Below are 21,279 nucleotides of genomic sequence, written 5' to 3'. Positions count from 1 at the left end.
TTTATAGAAATCTTAAATGCTGTGGAGGAAAGCACAAACTCTCTGGGAGGAAGATTATGGACACTTGAGCAGGGAAGCCCAGTGTGAAGGGGAGTCCTGTGGCTGTACTCTGAGGATGATTCTGAAACATGTATGTTAATCCTTGAGTAATTGTAATGGATTTTTGTTTTGTTTTTTAATGAAAGTTTTAATGCAAGGTGTATTGAAGCTTGTGAGTTGAGCACATGTCCAAGACATTGGATTTTCAACTTTGACTCTAGCTAATGAAGGTCTGTTGGGAGTCTATGGCCTTTTATGTACGGGTTGTTTCCGTTGGATATGCTGCTCTCTCGATGCACAGTATTTGCAGTTGAATTCTGAAATCGCTCTGCACAGGGGCTTTTCCCCCTGAACAAATTCCTGGAGTACTTGGGATTACTTGGAGTAAATTTCTGCATGCGCCAGTGAAAATGCAGAACGGGTGAACCAAGGGGTAGTCGTCACCAATGTTGTTATGTGTGAGAACCCCCTGCAAATACTGCTTTGTAATTGGCTGTAGTGTTATTGTTGTTTAAATATGTCACCAACCCCATGGTAAAATTCTTTCATTTTAACTGGGCCGAATAGTCCCCCATAGGGGGGGGAGGGGGTTGAAGAGGACATTAAATGGAGACTGGAGAAAGAAGCAGCCGCACAGCCGTGATTATTCCAGCATTATATAGCTAGTCCTGCCCTTGCAAAAAAAAAAAAAAATGGTTTTCATGCCTATCTTAAGGAGGGCGCATATAAGGGAAGGGCAGCAAATCAGCCTGGCTCTGCTCCATCAGGCTGAGGTCTGAAACTGACCAACACTCACTGTGAAACTGAACAAATAAGCAGCCTCATAGTATCCCAGCATTCTCTTGCTAGTCCTGCACTCGCAAAAAGAAGATGTCTTCAAGGGAAGGGGTTGGATGAGAGAGAAAGACAAGTAGGAGGGAGAAGCGAGAATGGGTATAGGGATGAAAATTTTAATTGACAAGTATGCACAGGACCAGCTTTAGATTTGAGATCAAAACAGACTTTAAACTCGAACTAAAACAGCATCAAGAAAACATGAGGAAAATGTGAGGAGAGAAGCGAGGCAACTTCAAAAGGTTGAAGAAAATGTGCATAATGAAAACAAAGCCATGAAGTAGTTGGGGGTTGAAAGTGATGGAAACAGCCCGTGCATGAAAAACCATTCAATGCACAGTTACTCCAATCTAATCCCACATAAATTGAGTAACTGCATAAAATTGCATGATAAGTAAGGCAATATATTGCCAGTATGGTGTATGGGATAGAATGTTTGGACTAGGACCAGGAAGATCATGTTCAAGTCTCCATTCAGCAATGAAACTCATGGAAATACTTCAGGCCAGTCAGTCTCAGCTTCCCTAACCTATCTTGAAGAGATGTGAGGATAAAATGGGGGAGGGGGGTCTATGTATCTGCCCTGAGATCCTATGGGGAAGGGCAGGGAACAGAACAAAACAAATACAAAAGGTAACAAAAATTATTATGGCAGAGCCATGTTGGCATATGGATTCATACATCTTGACTTTTAAAAAAGGCAGCTTGTTTATGATAATCAACAGTATTACATTCAGATTGCAAAGTTTGAGCACTGCATTTAGAATATATCTTCTTTATTATGACATCTGTGAAAGAGTATGTAAACTGCTGGCATGGAAAACTGTGTTTGCTACCTACTGGACAGTGGCCAGGATTTGAAGTACCACATAATTAATGTGTTTATGTTCTTTAGATAGAGCATGCTACATAGATAGAGCACCATGTTACATATCAAATCCCATTTGAATTTGAGGGGCCTTCCACAGCCAGATTGTGTTAAGTGATGGAAGTCAGCTGTCCCAAGGGAAAATGCCCAAAATCCAACTGAACATAGTCAGAGGGGTATCAGATGACTGCAGTCATCCTCAAGATGCGGGCAAAACGGCTCTGTACTGCAGTGGAAGTGGCAGTGCTCCCGAATAGACAGCTTCAGTAATTTAACAACCATTTTGTCAAATACAGGAAGTTCAAAATGAAATATTGTCGAAGGCTTTCACAGTCAGAGTTCATTGGTTCTTGTAGGTTATCCGGGCTGTGTGACCGTGGTCTTGGTATTTTCTTTCCTGACGTTTCGCCAGCAGCTGTGGCAGGCATCTTCAGAGGAGTAACACTGAAGGACAGTGTCTCAGAGAAGAACCATTCAAGAATGAAAGTTCAGCAGAAGTCCTACTTCTCAGGGACCACGCGGTGTCAGTAGGCTTGCCAGCAGTTTACCTGCATGGGCTAATTCTTCCTTCCTACAGGTGATTTCCCCATTCTACATTCATTGGTCAGCATTTCTGATTCAAGGAGATGCCCGTTCAGTATCCTCAGCACCTACAGAATGCCCTGCTTAGGGGCTTCACCCTAACACTCTTCACCAGCAAGTGGCAGGTCTTGTATCAGTTGTTCCGAGGATTAATGGTGTGCCTGTCTTCAGACACCCACACATTAAATTGTTTCTTTGTGGAGCTTCATTTTTGGGCCATCCAGCTGATCATCACTGTCTCTGTTCTGGAAGTTGCAAATCATCTTGCAGGCACTAACTAAGCCTGCATTTGAGCACCTACAAGAAGTGTCCTTGGAACATTTGATTCTTAAAATGCTGTACTTAGTGGCAGTTAACTTCAGTTGGAGACTGGAAGAGCTCAGTGCTCTTTCTGTTCATACAGGCTTCTGCGTGTTTGTGGCCTTTTGACTTGGGTTCAGCTTTCATCCTTAAAGTTAATTCTTCTTTTTGCAGCAAGCAGGAGATCAGCCTACCTTCTTTCTGTCCCAAGCCTGTTCAGCTCAAGGAGAATAATGGGTGGACCTTGAATCCCTGCAGGGTATTGCATATATGTTTTACAAAAATGGCTGTCTTCTGTAAATCAAAATAATTATATCTTATCTGATGGAAAATTTGAGGGAGCACTGAAAAAATACTTTGAAGTGTTTGTAACATGTGAAATGCTTTTAAAGGCGAGGTTTTGCATGAAAGTCTGAGGATTTTTTTTAAATCAAATTTTCAGGTAGAAATTTTGGGGAGCACTGAAAAACACACACACCCCTTTGAGAACGAATGAAAATTGCTCACTCAATTTACAGCATTCACTTTTCCCAATGGAAAAGGTAGGAAATCTGGAAGAACACTGAAATAACTGTGGAATTCATTTTTTTTTCTTTTTGGATGAGTGAAATGTGCTAAAATAGCATAGGGTGCAATTTTGCTTGCAGAAAAGGAGGGTATCATATTTTAAATTTCATAAATATGAAATAAATTATTCATAAATATTAAATCTCATAAATATGCCAATTAATATAATTTTATATGTGAACTAAATTACAGGTGATCCTTGTGAATGTTGTTAAAACAGCAAAATTGGATTAGGTGTGATAAGGGGAGTAAATATTGTATATATTTCAATTTCCTTCCTTTTTTTCTGGAGGAAAAAAATTGAAAAATAGCCTTTCCCCATGGCTTCAGCATTTCTGGAAATTTTACATCTTTGCACAAGAATATTGGAAGTGTATTGTTGAGGGTTCGTTCTATCTGGTAATGTATCTACCTGTCCTGGTTTAAGAGGGGATATTCTGTTTACCTGAAGGATCCAGGGCTCCAACTGGTAACTTTATCTATTATTTCTCTTCTGTGTATAATTGTTTCCTCTGGTTATTCCAAATACATTGCTGTCTGGGTTGGCACATGGTCTTTTTGGGTGTAGCTTCTCCCCCCCCCCCCCCCCGCATAGGGCTACAGAAGTCTTCAAACTGAAGGGAAGGAGATAAAGATTGCTGCTAACTTCCTGTCTCTAAGAGGTTGATGGGAAAGCTAGTACCCAGTATTCAAAAAGTTGCCCTCAAGTTTCATTTATTAGGAACCCTAGTGGTGAGTGTTCCTAATAAATGAAACTTGAGGGCAACTTTTTGAATACTGGGTACTACCCAAAAGACGTCGCCATAAGTCGGCTGCGACTTGACTGCACTTTACACACACACAATGGTGAGTGTCCAGTGTTCCGTTCTGGATCCTGATTGAGAGTTGTCATATCACCTGATCCAACTTTTATGTCTTCTGGAGCTGTTTTAACAAACAAAAAAAGTAGTAGGAAAAACATGTGCATTATGTTGGGACAGATCTCTGTAGGATAACTTGCTGACTAAATAGGAGATAACGAAAGCCATTTGTATGCCCTTTGGTGCAGAAACAAGGGATGAAAAACAGTGCTGAAAGCAGAATGGTTAGCCTGTTGTACTGTATATGTACATGCATGTAGAAAAATAAAAGAACTAACAAGGCAAGATCTGTTAGGCTTAGCTTCCATCAAGATGGAGTCAATAGTTCAGACAATATTGATTGGCTTGATGCAGCCTTATGTTCTTATTGACAGTGGGTAGTAATTAGCTGCTAATGTTTTTTGAGCCATCCTTTGTTATATCAAACAAGACTGTCAGTCTCTACTAATTAATTCTTGCTAGCCGGAGTGCAGCAAAGACAAAAAAGGTAATAAGAGAACTGATAAGAGGGGGAAACCCATCTCTACATGCACTTGGGGTAAATTTCAAAATTTCATTTTACTTACTGGAATACTAAACTTGGGATTCATTGTTACGTTTTCCCCCCTGGCAGGACAGTAATCTTGGCGTGGAAAAATATATATGATGGCGCAAGTGTCACTTATGATAGCTTCTTGATCTGTAACATTCTGGAAATAGCACTCTTGATGTTGTTCCTTTATTACTGTGAATGCTTTTTTGTTGACAGAAATTGGTTGCCTTGTTGGAGGGGAAAAACATTTGAAACAGCTCTGAATTAGTATAAATAGGCAGGTTGGCCTAAGGAGAGGACAGCATTTTCTGGAATGGGCAGTCTGCATTGAGTTGAGCATATGACAGTTCTGAGTCCTCATAACCAGCTTTACTCGCTGTTACAGCAAGAAGGCTTAAAGCTGATTTACTCATGCAAAAGAATGAGGTGAAAATAAGGTAGTAGAATGCTGAGGTGGTACAGTGGGCTCTACCACTTCAAAATGCAGCTAGAGCAAGGGTGTCAAACATAAGACCCGGGGGCCAGATCCGGCCCCTTGAGAGCTCTTATCCGGACCGTGAGCCAACTGAGGCAGCCACCCTCCCCACGCTCAATCTGGACTGGCGAGGCATGGCCCGGCCCGACCAAGTGACATATAGAAAACCAGCACAGCAAGCAAAAGAGTGAGAAGTAGAAGCTTTCTCCCCTGCTGGTACTGTCTTTGTGACTGCATGGAAATCTGTATGTAAAGAAACATTCAGATCTAGAATTCATCACCTGCGGTCTGAGGTGGTATATTCCATTCTACTGCCTCAGTGTTCTGCAATCTTATTCTTCAGTAAATTAGGATTAAGTTGTGTTTTGTGGCATTTTTGAGATACTTGCAGCTCAATCCAACAGATACATCTTTCTAAGGCAATTATGTTTCTGGCACTGTTTGCAGTTGTGCAGAATGGAAGGATGACTTTCCCCCCTTAAAATCTCTTTATTGTAAGTCACCTTAGCCAGGCAACTCATCCGTACTTTGTTTGCTTTGTGAGCTGATTCTGAAAGTCTTGAGCTGAGAATTTTTATGGGGTGCAGAACTTTAAAATAGTTTCAGAAACCTCTTATGGCATGGGGCATGGTGGCTATATGCTCATGAAACTGCACAATGTTCAGAGCTCTTTCTGATCACATGTAGGTCTGTAGCCTCTATGGATTATGCCACTCACACATCTAGCACCGGATCCTTTCTCCTGGCATGCCGATTTCATAAACTGGTAGGGTACACACTCAGTATTTGGCTTCCACTCTTTCTCCTTATGGCTTTGTTGTGGAGGTTCAGAGATGCTGAATTTTTCATCAGTGAGGGTTAACATTCATTTTTTGTAGTCCAGCTTGCTGTGCTTGATTCTTATGCAAAAACTTTGTGTATCCTCTGCTTTTGTGTCTTGACAGCGTTGATTAATTCTGGAACAAAATAGCTAACATTTGCAAATCACTTTCCTGCAAAATAATGATGGCAATCAAGGATCAAATCCATAACAAATTCAAGTCCTATTATTTGGATTTAAATAGATTTAGCTCTGTTAAGCTTAGAACCTAGTGTTTTTTGTTTAACTGGGTTATAGTATCTGAATCTGTATGAAAGAAAAAGTAAAGCATCTGTTGTAGGGAAAATAGTTCCATTCGCAACTAAAGTAGTCTGTCATGCTTTAGCCAACTGAATAATGTTCTGTATGACGTATGTACATGCTAAAAGGCCATTAGTAGACTTAAGTGTTGTAACTATCAGTGTTCTGCAAAAGCACTCACTGAGTTGCTAGTGGTGAGGCCATGTTTTTTCCTGGCACTTGCCTTTTAAGGTGAATAATTTGTTGCACTGTGCCTTTAAGATAGTTGCAGCTCTAGGCCTGCAGCTGATTTTACTTTCATTTTCAGCCAGAAGCTGTTCTGTGTCCCCACTGAACTCTAACTGTCTGGAGCTCCTTTCTACTTCCCTCTTGTCCTGATACCATTTCAGTCAGAAAGAGGAGACAGAGAGAAAGTGCAGTACCATTACAAAAAGCATCCCTTCTCATTCTGAGGAGGAGGGCATCTTGCAACTTGGGTGATTCCCACTGGTTGCTCAGGGAGGCAGGAATCAATCTTCAACTTCCTGTCACCTGGGAGGGAATCGCCCACTCCTCCTCAGTTCGAAGGCTTTCCAAGCTACAGTGAGACAGGAAGGAACCAGAAAGCATACTGAACTAGAAAAACAGAACAGGTGCCAATGAGTTAAACGGAACAGAGGGAAAGGCAATAGAAGGACAATAGAAGATCACTAAATTGTCCAAAGTCATCCTTCTCCCCCTTTTTTGTAATCTCAAATTGATTTGAGATTGTTCTATAACCTGATTGCTGAACTTTGCCTGTTAAACGTGCTGAGCAACCTCTGCAACTAGATCTCAACTTTTCTGTCTTTTTCATCATTGATCTTACTCCATCTTGGGTGGGCAAGATACCCTCCTTACCTCAGAGTAGAAGGAACCCGCCCGGTAAGTAAACACTGGTTATCCAGCTAGAGCAGGAGACACAGGGAGTAATTAGTGCACCAGTTGTGTTTGGTTGACGTGGTAGAATCCTCTAACTTGCTTCATATTCTCTGAGCCTTATGTAGTGTTTCAAGGTGTTTGTCGGCCTTAGAGAACTTCCCATTTTCCATCAATTGAACTTGGCTCACCATCTCATGTTGGCCCCGTAGCTCCACTCCTTCTTTCAACCTTCTGGTCTGCTTGGTCTTCCATTATAACTCAATAAACCTTTCTGCGTTTAGCCAACTGGCCATAGCCTTTCATCTTATTAATTGACACATTATTTCTTGCTGTTTATTCTCACCACACTCATGATATTTCAGGGGGTTTAGTCCATTTATTATCGCATCATTTGTAATCTCTCAGGAGCTTCAGCCTTTTGACCCTATCCCACTTTCATACTTAAGACAGACTTTCTTCTGTTCCAACATCTCCTTTAATGATGCTCCATATACGCCTTGAATATATTTTTGTTTGTCCATCAATATATAGATTAGATAACAATAAGTGATTACTAGTTATATGCTTACAACAACCCTGTAAGGTAGGTTAGGCTGAGGGTGATTGAGTGGCTCGAGGCCACCCAGAAAACTTCCATGGCAGAGTGGGGATTCAAACCTAGATCTCCTGAACCCTAGTTCGACGCTGCTCCACAGTGGCTCTCAATGTTCACTCAGAAGTAAGTCCTGCTAGGTTTAATGGGATTTATTCCCAAGTAACTGTGCACAGGTTTGCAGCCCCAAACGTCTGAAGCTTCCTTCTACTGTGTCAGACAATGGCTCCAGCCAGCCCACCATTGGCTGCTCTGAGCAGTGTGCCTGAGGATTTTATTGACAAATCATTTCCTTACCAGCTACAAAAACGTGGGAGGTTTCTGCATGCAAAGCATATGTTCAGCTACTAAGCTGTGTTGCCCCTTCCAGTTAATTTGGAAAAATGGCACTTGAAACTAAAACTCTTATTAGTTTTGGAAAACACCGTTACACAAGTAAATTCTGATTGTTACAAGTGAAAATGTGGTAGGAGTGGACTTTACAGCTGGCTAGCAGAAAAGAAAGCTTTTAAAATTAATTTTATTATAAGTCATATCCCCAACCAGAAATAAAAAATATAACCACAATGGTGGAAAGTCTACTGGCACGCCTCTAAAAAGTTTTGGAAAACACTTGTTACACAAGTGAAAATGTGGTAGGAGTGGACTTTACAGCTGGCTAGCAGAAAAGAAAGCTTTTAAAATTAATTTTATTATAAGTCATATCCCCAACCAGAAATAAAAAATATAACCACAATGGTGGAAAGTCTACTGGTACGCCTCTTAAAAGGTTTCCAAATATGTAAAAATATGGCCATGCTCATTTGTTGTCTATATGCAATACATTCAAATGTTGATGAGGTTGTAAAGTCCTCATTGGATTACTGGAGGTGGGCATTTTTCTTTCCGATGTTGTAAGTCTTTTAGCAACAGTAATAGCACAGATGGTCCAGTTTCCTTGACCATCAGTTAGTCTCCAGGAGACAGGCAAAAAAGTGTAAAAGTACATAAGCATCCTCAAAAATCAATGAATATTCTAATTAAAAATTATATGAGTAATTGTGTGTGTGTATAAAGTGGTGTCAAGTCGCAGCCGACTTATGGCAACCCCTTTTGGAGTTTTCATGGCAAGAGACTAACAGAGGTGGTTTGCCAGTACCTTCCTCTGCACAGCAACCCTGGTATTCCTTGGTGGTCTCCCATCCAAATACTAACCAGGGCTGACCCTGCTTAGCTTCTGAGATCTGACGAGATCAGGCTAGCCTGGGCCATCCAGGTCAGGGCATATAAGTAATTGTGTGTGTGTAAAGTGCCGTCAAGTCGCAGCCGATTTATGGAGACACCTTATGGGGTTTTCAAGACAAGAGACTAACAAGAGGTGGTTTGCCAGTGCCTTCCTCTGTATAGTAACCCTGGTATTCCTTGGTGGTCTCCCATCCAAATACTAACCAGGGCTGACCCTGCTTAGCTTCTGAGATCCGAAGAGATTAGGCTAGCCTCGGCCATCCAGGTCAGTAATTACTCCCTCCTAAAAAGACCAAATAGCTGGACAGGCCCAAAGCAAATGTTTAAGAGACATGTCATGAGAGGTACAACACCAACAATTAGAGATTTTTCTTAGTCATTTACTAAAGAGGCGCTATGGTGTCCAGTATAGCTTAAATAAAATAAAGTTGACTACTAAGCGCAGCCACAATTTTGTAATTGATTAGCATTGTTTTAAATGGTTTTAATTAGCAGTGATGTTTAAGTAGGTTTTATGAAACAACTCTTAGCAGTTAGTTTATGAAATGGGCTTTTTAGGTGAGTGCTTTTTAGGGAGTAAGCTGGCGTTTAATTGCTGCTGATTTTATGCAGTTTGGGGTTTTTATGATATTGTGGTTTTTAATCTGTTCATGATATAGTAGTGGTTTTAAATATAACTATAGCATTAAGCTAATTTGACCTAATCTTAGAAGGCAAGGTAGCTATCTTTTAAATAAAACCAGGTATTTGCAAATGTAGTGCTAATTCCTTTGTGCAAGTTACTTAGTAGCATTGTTTCTTGTGGGGTATCCAGGCTGTGTAACCGTGGTCTTGGTAATTTTCTTTCCTGACGTTTCGCCAGCAGCAACCATTGTATCCATATTAACATACCACACCCTCATTAGCACATTATCTTGATACTTACAGCACAATGATTAGCACATTACCTTTGATACTTTTTGCAGGACAATGATTCAGCTCAACCCAACCCCTTTCTGGCTATATATTATTCTTCCTACACACTTGACACTGAGAGACACTGTCCTTCAGTGTTACTCCTCTGAAGATGCCTGCCACAGCTGCTGGCGAAACGTCAGGAAAGAAAATACCAAGACCACGGTTACACAGCCCGGATAACCCACAAGAACCAATGAACTCTGACCATGAAAGCCTTCGACAATATTACTTAGTAGCATTTATCATCTCCTTCCTGTTTGATTCTTGAGGTAGCATAATGCTGAATTTCAAAATAGTGAGATAATACACAATTAGAAATGAATGTGCTTTGCATGTGTATCTTTAAAAATGATAGATGTTAAGATTTTTTAACCTATACTGCATCAAGTACAGCTATATTTAATAAGAATGGTGCTAGTTTTGTAGGTATGTTGGTTTTAGAAGTATGAAATAAAGTATTGTATTTAGTGTGCAGAATGTAACTTTACTAAACCCCAAGTACATGTATGTGCATTTTTTATCATATGGAATTTAGAACATTTCTGTAAAGTAAGCCTTTATATGTTCTACATCTACTGAAATATATAGAAGACATTTTACCGTATATACTCGTGTATAAGCCGAGTTTTTCAGCCCAAAAAAAGGGCTGAAAAAGCCGAACTCGGCTTATACACGGGTCAATACGGTAGGAGAGGAGAGGGGGGAGGAGGGAGAGGGGAGGAGGGAGGAACTTACCGCTCGCAGCCTCGCCCGGGAGCCTTTCTCCTGCCGGCAGGGGCCTGGAGGGGCCGGCAGGAGGTTCCTGCCGGCTGCTCTGCCGCCGCCCAGGCGGCAGGGAGCCTTTCTCCTGCCGGCAGGGGCCTGGAGGGGCCGGCAGGAGGTGTCTGCTGGCTGCTCCGCCGCCGCCCAGGCGCCTGGGCGCCTTTCTTCTGTCGGTAGGGACCTTCCTGGGCCGGCAGGAGCCCCTGCCGGCTGCGCCGCCGCCACCCACGCGCCCAAGCGCCTTCCTCTGGCCGGCAGGGGCCTGGAAAGGCCTCCTGCCGGCCCAGGAAGGCCGCACCGCCGATTCGCCGCATCTCCCGGTAAGTAGGGGGTTCAGGGGCTCTTCCCCCTCCCCCCCTTGGATGGCGTTGGGGTGGGGTGGGGTGGGGCGGGAGGGCCTGGGAGGCCGGCGGGAGGGCGACCTGGGGCAGGGGCCCTGCGCTCTAAAATGGCGGCCGCCATTTTAGAGCGCAGCATTGCCGGTAAAGGGAATTTCTTATTGACCCTCGGCTTATACGCGGGTCAATAAGAAATTCCCTTTTCTGACCTCAAATTTGGGGGGTCGGCTTATACTCGGGTCGGCTTATACCCGAGTATATACGGTAATAACTTCAGACAAATCATGATTAGTACTGTTCTTTAGGAAGGTACGGTACTGTTCTGCATTATTCATGTTGTCTGCTAGTAATTTTCTGTGAATTCATAACTCAGTCCTCAAAGTTTCAAAGCAAACTTTTCATTAGTTTTCTGGACTGTATTCTTTATGTACTCACAATTAAAATTATGCACATCACTTCAAATGATGTATCAAGAAAAAAATCTGTCTTTTAAAACTTATGCTAATTGGGCAAAATTTGCATAATTTCTTATGCATAATTTTGTTGCAGCAAGGTAAAAGCAGTGTAGGGTGCTGAACCCTACCTCCATTGTTGGGTGTATTGCTCAGCTATTCCTGCAGCATTCAGATCTTTCTACACATTTTCAAGCATACTTTCATAATCATAAGAGCTAAATGCTTGTTGTTATGATGGAAGCAGAGATTCTCATGAACCTGAGTTGTATGATGCTCTGGAATTGTTCCTACACATAACCCAGGATTTATCTCATGTCTTGCGCTGAATTTGGCCTTTGTCAGGTGAGGTGCTGTTATGTTAACATATCCTCTAATGCTTCCGCATTAGTTTTCATAAAATCTCTGAAGTGGAGATTCCTGTAAACAGTTGTTATTATCCCCTTTTGTATTACACCTCATTTTTAAAAGATTCCTAATTTAAATTTCATTAGAGCATCTGTGCCTTTATTCTCTGTAGAAAGCTACTCTAGTGTGCATTACACAAAATAGCTTCTTCAGCTTTTTGAGGTCTGACTTGGATTTGTTCTTTGGGGGGGGGGAGTTGATATTTTTACAGATATCATGCCTGAGTGGCACAATACAAAATGCAAATTTCTCTCACTGTAGAAATGGGATGGGAATATAAGGGAGGAAGTTGTGTATGTCTTGAATTGTTCCTGAAATGCCATAGTGCAGATGTTAATAGTACAGTATTGATGTAACAGAGATCAGTGGGGGGGGGGCTAGTTGTGTCTTTTGTTCTCTTTAGATTTTGTTATAATATGTTGGACTTCACTGTTTTAAAATTGAAGGAAAACAAAATTGCTTGTTGTGAAATTTTACCGTGCTCTACTGATTGTGCATATAACTAAGGACACATATTTTTCTAGGTGCAATGGATGAACTTCATAGCCTGGATCCAAGAAGGCAAGAATTGCTGGAAGCCAGATTCACAGGAGTAGTGAGTGGCAGCACGGGGAGTACAGGAAGTTGTAGTGTTGGAGCAAAGGTAAGTAGGCGTTTTGGCCATCCAGTATAAATGGCTGACATTTCAAAGAGTGCTCACAATTTGCTTCAGAATGGAGTGTTTTAAGCAAGATGTCATAGTGACCTGGAGAAAGTGCTAACGTTTATTGGCTACTGGATATTGCCTACTCAACACCCAGTTCATGGAAGCCTTTGCATGTACTACTAGCTGTGGCAGAGCTTCTACCTATTTTTCGCTCCATAGCACGCACCTGACCATAACACGCCCCCCCCCCCCCCAGCTGGCCGGTGGGGCAGGGAAAGCTGGCTTGCGCTGGAATGACGCGAGCCGGCTCTGTGCGCCCCGCCCACCTCCCAGCTGGGAGGCGGGGGGGGGGAAGCCGGCTCGCTGTTCCAGCGTGCCCAGCCGGCTCTGTGCGCCCCACCGGGCGCGGTGGAACAGGGCGCACAGAGCCAGCTCGCGTTGTTCCAGTGCGCCCAGCCGACTCTGTGCGCACATTCGCTCCATAACACGCACAGACATTTCCCCTCACTTTTGAGGAGGAAAAAAGTGCGTGTTATGGAGCGAAAAATACGGTAATTCTGCTTATGTGGGTACCGAAATACGTACAAATGTTTTTCTTGTCTTTTGAACTACATTAGGTCTATTGATTGTGTTAAAAAAATCATGTGTATGTGTTGTTGTTTTTTTTAACAGGCCTCAACAAATAATGAAAGTTCTAATCACAGTTTTGGAAGTTTGGGATCTCTAAGTGATAAAGAATCAGAGGTATGAAATAATTAAAAATTAATAGCAGTTCTGATGCAGGCTTAGATTTGAATCATGGAGTTTCCCAGGGTGTCTTTCAGGTCTGGGAAGGGCATCTTTAGATCCAATCCGCGGTGAAGTAACCTTCAGTAAAGGTTATTGTTGAAGTTTCAAAAGGTGTCTTGTTTTTTTAAAAAAAATTATTTGTAGTTGCTTTGCCTTATATAGTATTTCATAGTGGTACTTTGCTCCTCGGAAGCAATACTGCCATTCCAATTGTGATTGTATAGGAATGTGTTGATGCTACTTCTAAAAATTTTAGAAGTTAAATGAAAGTAGAGCTAGATAATTTCTTCCTAAAGACTGATGTAGGAATGTGACTAAAAAGTAAAGTATTTTCCTGTGACTTGTAAATTTTGCAAAGTACTTCAGGCCTTGACAATTTTTCTTTGGCTGTAGGAACCAGACTCATTTTCCAGCCTTCAGGTTTTGTATTTTAATGACCATATTTTCTAATTATTGCTACTACAGAACCTAATCCTAAACTCTTCAGTCTGTCACAATTTTATTAAAGCAATGACAAAAGTGTAGTGTATAAATAAATATGGGCTAACTCTGGTTTTCATTACCACAACAAAACAGGTAATATCTAACCCTAACGTAAGTCTAATTATTCTCCTTACCGTATTTTCCGGCGTATAAGACGACTGGGCGTATAAGACGACCCCCAACTTTTCAAGCTAAAATATAGAATTTGGGATATACTCGCCGTATAAGACTACCCTCTCCCATAATACTAGAAGGCGGGGACATCTACTCAAGCTGGAGGGGGAGAGATTCAAAACAGAAGTTTTTTTTTCTTCACACAACGCACAGTTAAATGGTGGCCGGGTTCTGAGCCGAGAGCAAGGCGAGTGGGTAGAAGTGCCCGAAGAGAAACCGAGGGACGCTGGGAAGTGTAGTTCGCACTCTGCCCCGGCCGGGTTCTGAGCCCAGAGCGAGGCGAGTGGGTAGAAGCGCCCGTAGAGAAACCGCCTCTAGCAGTCGCAGCTGGGCAGATGATCACCCGTGCAAATCTCCTGCCCCAAAGAGTTTCTCTGACCCCATAGGGGAGGGGCCATGGCTCAATGGCAGAGCACCCGCTCAGCAAGCAGAAGGTCCCACCCCTATGGTGTCAGAGAAACTCTTTGCGGCAGGAGATTTGCACGGGTGATCATCCGCCCGGCTGCGACTGCTAGAGGAGGTTTCTCTACGGCAGGGGTGGGGAACCTTTTTTCTGCCAAGGGCCATTTGCATATTTATCACATCATTCGGGGGCCATACCAATGCCATACCGGTTGTAGATCTCCCAGTGGGGGGTGGGGGGTCGGGGGGGTCGACACTAGGGAGGTTTTTGGGGAGAGAGAAAGAAAGAAAGAAAGAAAGAAAGAAAGAAAGAAAGAAAGAAAGAAAGAAAGAAAGAAAGAAAGAAAGGCCATTTATGCATGGGAGGTTTTGCCTTGGATTTGCTGGTCTCTAGATGCACATTTTTCCCATTTGAATTCTCAAAACTCTGCATGGGATTTATTGTTGAGTTTTGAGAATTCAGATCGGGAAAATGTGCATCTAGTCTATAGAGTGGCAAATCCAAGGCAAAACCTCCCATGCATAAATGGCAGAAGGAAGGAAGGAGGGAGGGAGAAAGAGAGAGAAAGAAAGAAAGAGAGAGAGAGAAAGAGAGAGAGAAAGAAAGAGAGAGAGAGAGAGAGATGGATGGGGGAGAAAGAAAAGGACTGAGAAAAAGAAAAGGACAGAGTGTGACAGATCAAGAAAGAGACAGAAAAAGAGGGAGAAAGAAAGGGAGAGAAAGGAGTGACAGAAAAAGGAAGAAAAGAGAGAAAAGCCTTCACACACACACACACACACACACACACACACACACACACACACACACACCTGGCGGCGCGCGCAACCCCGCGCAACTGGACTTCAACTTTCCCGCCTCCCCGCCCCACCCCACCCCCAGAGTGATAAATCGGCTCCCCGGAGCGGCTGGCTTCTTCTTCTACCCCCCCCTCGCTGCCTGTCAGCTGTTGAGTGGCAAGAGGGAGGGGGGAAGAAGGGAAGAAGCCAAGCAGCTCCCGGCGGCGGAGCATCCGCACGGGAGGCGATTAGGCGACTCTGGGGGCGGGGTAGGGAGGCGGGAAGGGTGAAGCCCAGTTGTGCATGCCGCCGTGGCGTGCAGGAACAGCTGAGGCAGTGAAAGGGTTTTTTGAAGTGTGCCGCGATGTTCCTGCACACTGCGGCTGTAGGGGCAGCCTTGGGGGAAGCGTCTTTCTCCCTCCCCCCACCACTCGGAAGGAACCTGGGACCTTCTGCAAGCGGGTGCGTGTGTGTGTGTGTGCAGGGGAGGGGGGCAGCCGAGAAGGAACATGGAATCCTTCCCGGTTTCCCCCCTCCCCTGCGTGCGCGCGCACACACACACAGGCACGCACCTGCTTGCAAAAGGTCCTAGGTTCCTTCCCGGTCCCCCCTCCCCGCAAACACAGAGGCACGCACCGGCTTACAAAAGGTCCCAGGTTAGTTCCCGGTTCATGCCCCTCCCCCGTACACACACAAAGGCACCCACCCGCTTGCAGAAGGTCCCAGGTTCCTTCCTGCATGAACCCGGCCACGCACACAGGGGCCCACTAAGCCGGCGGCGCAGCCAGCATGCAGGCTGGCGAGGCCCCGGAGGCCCGAGTCTCAACCCCGCCTCAGCATTCTCCAGTCCGGCTCCGAATTCAGCACCCGCCCTCATACATACGGCGTATAAGACGACCCCCGACTTTTGAGAGGATTTTCCGGGGTTAAAAAGTCATCTTATACGCCGGAAAATACGGTAATTTCTCATAACTTCATTATTGTTTTAAAAAACTATTTAATTGAATATTCACTATTTGAGCCACTTTGAAAGCAACTGGTTAAGAAATGAATTCATCTACCACCATTGAATTGTGTAAAGTTGATGTATAAACCAGCAGTGTCAAGAACTTCACACACATGTATTTTTGTCATATTATGATGTGAAGTGATAAGTGATCACTGAGAAGCACTAAAATAAAACCATTGGTGAAGATACTAGGAGGGTCCGTGGCTCAGTGGTAGAGCACCTGCTTGGCATGCAGAAGGTCCCAGTTTCAATCCCTGGCATCTCCAGTTAAAGGGACTAGGCAATTAGGTGATGTGAAAGACTTCTGCCTGAGACCCTGGAGAGCTGCTGCCAGTCTGAGTAGACAATACTGACTTTGATGGACCAAAGGTCTGATTCAGTATAAGGCAGCTTCATGTGTTCATGTGTTCAGCAATGAAATTTCTAGGCACCATGGTGACCTGGCATCTGGGATTTGTCTGGCCCTAATATACTTGAATATTAACTGTAGATTATGGGCAGATCTTTGCAGCCTCCCCCATCTCCTGCTACACTAGCAAAGCCTGAAAAACAGCTCCTGATTGTCTGGTGTTCTTCAGAAACTGTGCTGGATGCACCACAAGATAGTGGGTGTAGCTCAGCAAGTGAATCAGCACCAATTGCAGACTCCGCTGGCTCAATGTCTTTCAAGGGCTATTGTGGATCCAGCCTGTGGCTAGGACCACAAGAATGGCGCAACCAGTTCCATGCTGAAGGAAATGGAACGCAGGGTTTGGGCCTGCATACAGCAGTGTCCTCTCTGTCACAGGGCAAATCAGAGCTGAGACTGAGCAGACTTCCAAGAGTTGCTTGTGACGCAGCATGGAGTGTCTGTTGCTGCTCTGTTTTGGGCATGCATGAACTCGGTCTCTTCATCTTTGCCTTTGATGAACAGATCTAATACCAAGATGAGGTTCATACAACTAACCCAAATTATGTAAAGCAAAGAATATTTTCTTTAATCGATGTAGTATTTGTAACTTGTTCTCAAAACGGCACACGCTTCATTTTTTTTTCCTTTATACATTTATCTGCTTGATAGTACATATAAGAAGTCCTATAGTACATACATTTTAAATTTGGTGTCTCTTCAGCATGGGTTGGGACTAGGGCTGTCAAAAAAAAAAAAAATTCGGTACAGTTCGGATTCGGCCGAATTTGACCCTTGTGGGGTCGGTACGGTCCGAAGTCCGAACTCCCCCGCTTCGGATCCCCGGTAATTCGGGGGGATCCGGAGTTCGGGGGGAAATTCGGCCGAAGCGCGCCTTCAGGGATTCCCTGAAGGCGCGCGGGGGCCCTTTAAACTGATCTGAGCCTCCCAGCTGAGAGGCGCAGATCAGTTTAAAGGGCAGCCCGCCCCCCTTCAGCGGGCTCCGCTGGAGAGGCGCGGGCTGTCATTTAAACTCATCTGAGCCTCCCAGCTGGGAGGCTCAGATGACTTTAAATGACAGCCGCGCCTCTCCAGCGGAGCCCGCTGGAGAGGCGCGGCTGCCCTTTAAACTCATCTGAGCCTCCCGGGCGGGAGGCGCAGATGACTTTAAATGACAGCCGCGCCTCTCCAGCGGAGCCCGCTGGAGAGGCGCGGCTTCCCTTTAAACTCATCTGCGCCTCCCGGCCGGGAGGCACAGATGAGTTTAAATGACAGCCCGCCTCCCTTCAGCGGGCTGCCGTGAAGGGGGGGGCCTGCCCTCCCGCCCGGGAGGCGCAGATGAGTTTAAAGGGCAGCCGCGCCTCTCCAGCGGGCTCCGCTGGAGAGGCGCGGCTGTCATTTAAAGTCATCTGCGCCTCCCGCCCGGGAGGCACAGATGAGTTTAAAGGACAGCCCGCCTCCCTTCAGCGGGCTGCCGTGAAGGGGGGGGCTGCCCTTTAAACTCATCTGCGCCTCCTGGCCGGGAGGCACAAATGAGTTTAAAGGACAGCCCGCCTCCCTTCAGCGGGCTGCCGTGAAGGGGGGGGCTGCCCTTTAAACTCATCTGAGCCTCCCGGGCGGGAGGCTCAGATGACTTTAAATGACAGCCGCGCCTCTGCAGCGGAGCCCGCTGGAGATGCGCGGCTGCCCTTTAAACTCATCTGAGCCTCCCGGGCGGGAGGCGCAGATGACTTTAAATGACAGCCGCGCCTCTCCAGCGGAGCCCGCTGGAGAGGCGCGGCTGCCCTTTAAACTCATCTGCGCCTCCTGGCCGGGAGGCACAAATGAGTTTAAAGGACAGCCCGCCTCCCTTCAGCGGGCTGCCGTGAAGGGGGGGGCTGCCCTTTAAACTCATCTGAGCCTCCCGGGCGGGAGGCTCAGATGACTTTAAATGACAGCCGCGCCTCTGCAGCGGAGCCCGCTGGAGATGCGCGGCTGCCCTTTAAACTCATCTGAGCCTCCCGGGCGGGAGGCGCAGATGACTTTAAATGACAGCCGCGCCTCTCCAGCGGAGCCCGCTGGAGAGGCGCGGCTGCCCTTTAAACTCATCTGCGCCTCCCGCCCGGGAGGCTCAGATGACTTTAAATGACAGCTGCGCCTCTGCAGCGGAGCCCGCTGGAGAGGCGCGGCTGCCCTTTAAACTCATCTGAGCCTCCCGGCCGGGAGGCACAGATGAGTTTAAATGACAGCCCGCCTCCCTTCAGCGGGCTGCCGTGAAGGGGGGGGGCCTGCCCTTTAAAGTCATCTGAGCCTCCCGCCCGGGAGGCTCAGATGAGTTTAAAGGGCAGCCGCGCCTCTCCAGCGGGCTCCGCTGCAGAGGCGCGGCTGTCATTTAAAGTCATCTGAGCCTCCCGCCCGGGAGGCACAGATGAGTTTAAAGGACAGCCCGCCTCCCTTCAGCCGTGAAGGGGGGGGCTGCCCTTTAAACTCATCTGAGCCTCCCGGGCGTGAGGCTCAGATGACTTTAAATGACAGCCGCGCCTCTGCAGCGGAGCCCGCTGGAGAGGCGCGGCTGCCCTTTAAACTCATCTGCGCCTCCTGGCCGGGAGGCACAAATGAGTTTAAAGGACAGCCCGCCTCCCTTCAGCGGGCTGCCGTGAAGGGGGGGGCTGCCCTTTAAACTCATCTGAGCCTCCCGGGCGGGAGGCTCAGATGACTTTAAATGACAGCCGCGCCTCTGCAGCGGAGCCCGCTGGAGATGCGCGGCTGCCCTTTAAACTCATCTGAGCCTCCCGGGCGGGAGGCGCAGATGACTTTAAATGACAGCCGCGCCTCTCCAGCGGAGCCCGCTGGAGAGGCGCGGCTGCCCTTTAAACTCATCTGCGCCTCCCGTGCGGGAGGCTCAGATGACTTTAAATGACAGCCGCGCCTCTGCAGCGGAGCCCGCTGGAGAGGCGCGGCTGCCCTTTAAACTCATCTGCGCCTCCCGGCTGGGAGGCACAGCTGAGTTTAAAGGACAGCCCGCCTCCCTTCAGCGGGCTGCCGTGAAGGGGGGGCTGCCCTTTAAACTCATCTGAGCCTCCCGGGCGTGAGGCTCAGATGACTTTAAATGACAGCCGCGCCTCTGCAGCGGAGCCCGCTGGAGAGGCGCGGCTGCCCTTTAAACTCATCTGCGCCTCCTGGCCGGGAGGCACAAATGAGTTTAAAGGACAGCCCGCCTCCCTTCAGCGGGCTGCCGTGAAGGGGGGGGCTGCCCTTTAAACTCATCTGAGCCTCCCGGGCGGGAGGCTCAGATGACTTTAAATGACAGCCGCGCCTCTGCAGCGGAGCCCGCTGGAGAGGCGCGGCTGCCCTTTAAACTCATCTGAGCCTCCCGGGCGGGAGGCGCAGATGACTTTAAATGACAGCCGCGCCTCTGCAGCGGAGCCCGCTGGAGAGGCGCGGCTGCCCTTTAAACTCATCTGAGCCTCCCGGCCGGGAGGCACAGATGAGTTTAAATGACAGCCCGCCTCCCTTCAGCGGGCTGCCGTGAAGGGGGGGGGCTGCCCTTTAAACTCATCTGAGCCTCCCGGGCGGGAGGCTCAGATGACTTTAAATGACAGCCGCGCCTCTGCAGCGGAGCCCGCTGGAGAGGCGCGGCTGCCCTTTAAACTCATCTGCGCCTCCCGGCCGGGAAGCACAGCTGAGTTTAAAGGACAGCCCGCCTCCCTTCAGCGGGCTGCCGTGAAGGGGGGGGCTGCCCTTTAAACTCATCTGAGCCTCCCGGGCGTGAGGCTCAGATGACTTTAAATGACAGCCGCGCCTCTGCAGCGGAGCCCGCTGCAGAGGCGCGGCTGCCCTTTAAACTCATCTGCGCCTCCCGGCCGGGAGGCACAGATGAGTTTAAAGGACAGCCCGCCTCCCTTCAGGGGAGCCCGCTGAAGGGAGGCGGGCTGCCCTTTAAACTGATCTGAGCCTCCCAGCTGGGAGGCGCAGATCAGTTTAAAGGGCAGCCCGCGCCTTTCAGCGGGCTGCCCTGAAGGGGGGGCCGAATTGGCCGAATTTATTCCCGAACTCGCTGAATTCGGCCCCCCCGGTTGCCCGCCAGATTTGAGTTCGGATCCATCCGAACTGAAAATCACCGAATCAGGGGAAATTCGGTTGATTTTCAGTTCAGACCGAACCGAATTGACAGCCCTAGTTGGGACTCTGTTCCCATCAGTATCATTCCAAAGAAATAAAGGGCATTGGATTTAGATAGTGCTGCTGGATTGTCTTGTGGTGTAGTGGTTAAGAGCTGTGGTTTGGAGCGGTGGACTCTGATCTGGATAGCGGGGTTCGATTCCCCACTCCTCCACATGAGGCCAGCTGGGTGACCTTGGGTTAGTCACACTTTCTCAGCCTCACCTACCTCACAGGGTGACTGTTGTGGGGAGGGGAAGGTGATTGTAAGCCTGTTTGATTCTTCCTTAAGTGGTAGAGAAAGTCGGCATGTAAAAACCAACTCTTCTTCTTCTACATGAAAAAAAAAAGTAGAAGTGTTGTCTTTAAAATTACGCCTTGATAAAATCTCTTGGATTTAAGTTGTCTTATTTCTGAGATGCAAGTACTGACTTGTGTTTACTGATGGACCTTTTTGATTTAGTATTACTCCAGTAGTCTTACTACATTTTTCTGGGTTTCAGTTAATTTCAGCCCATTCCTGAAAGGGGGGGTCTGCGGTGGTAGGGAGCGGTGCAGCCACACCTCCTCCTCAGAGGCTTCCTGGCCGCTGAAGAGGAGTTTGACATCTTTTAAAAAATAAAAAGGAGGAAAATGCCCTGTTGCTTTCAGCGGGGCTACG

The 21,279-nt window shown here is 46.7% G+C and overlaps 1 protein-coding gene across 1 annotated transcript in view; it reads left to right on the top strand.

The window, feature by feature from the left end:
- The window catches only part of TLK1 (tousled like kinase 1), a 72,150-nt gene that overhangs the window by 24,223 nt on the left and 26,648 nt on the right, over positions 1 to 21,279 (top strand). The window contains exons 2-3 of the mRNA XM_056861379.1: positions 12,335 to 12,453; positions 13,129 to 13,200. Of these exons, the coding sequence (XP_056717357.1) occupies positions 12,335 to 12,453; positions 13,129 to 13,200 (191 nt within the window). The remainder of the gene's footprint in view (positions 1 to 12,334; positions 12,454 to 13,128; positions 13,201 to 21,279) is intronic.

The sequence above is a fragment of the Euleptes europaea genome, chromosome 15 (genome assembly GCF_029931775.1).
Source record: "Euleptes europaea isolate rEulEur1 chromosome 15, rEulEur1.hap1, whole genome shotgun sequence".
In the NCBI taxonomy this organism is placed as follows: Eukaryota; Metazoa; Chordata; class Lepidosauria; order Squamata; family Sphaerodactylidae; genus Euleptes; species Euleptes europaea.
This window is presented reverse-complemented; position numbering and strand designations above follow the sequence as displayed.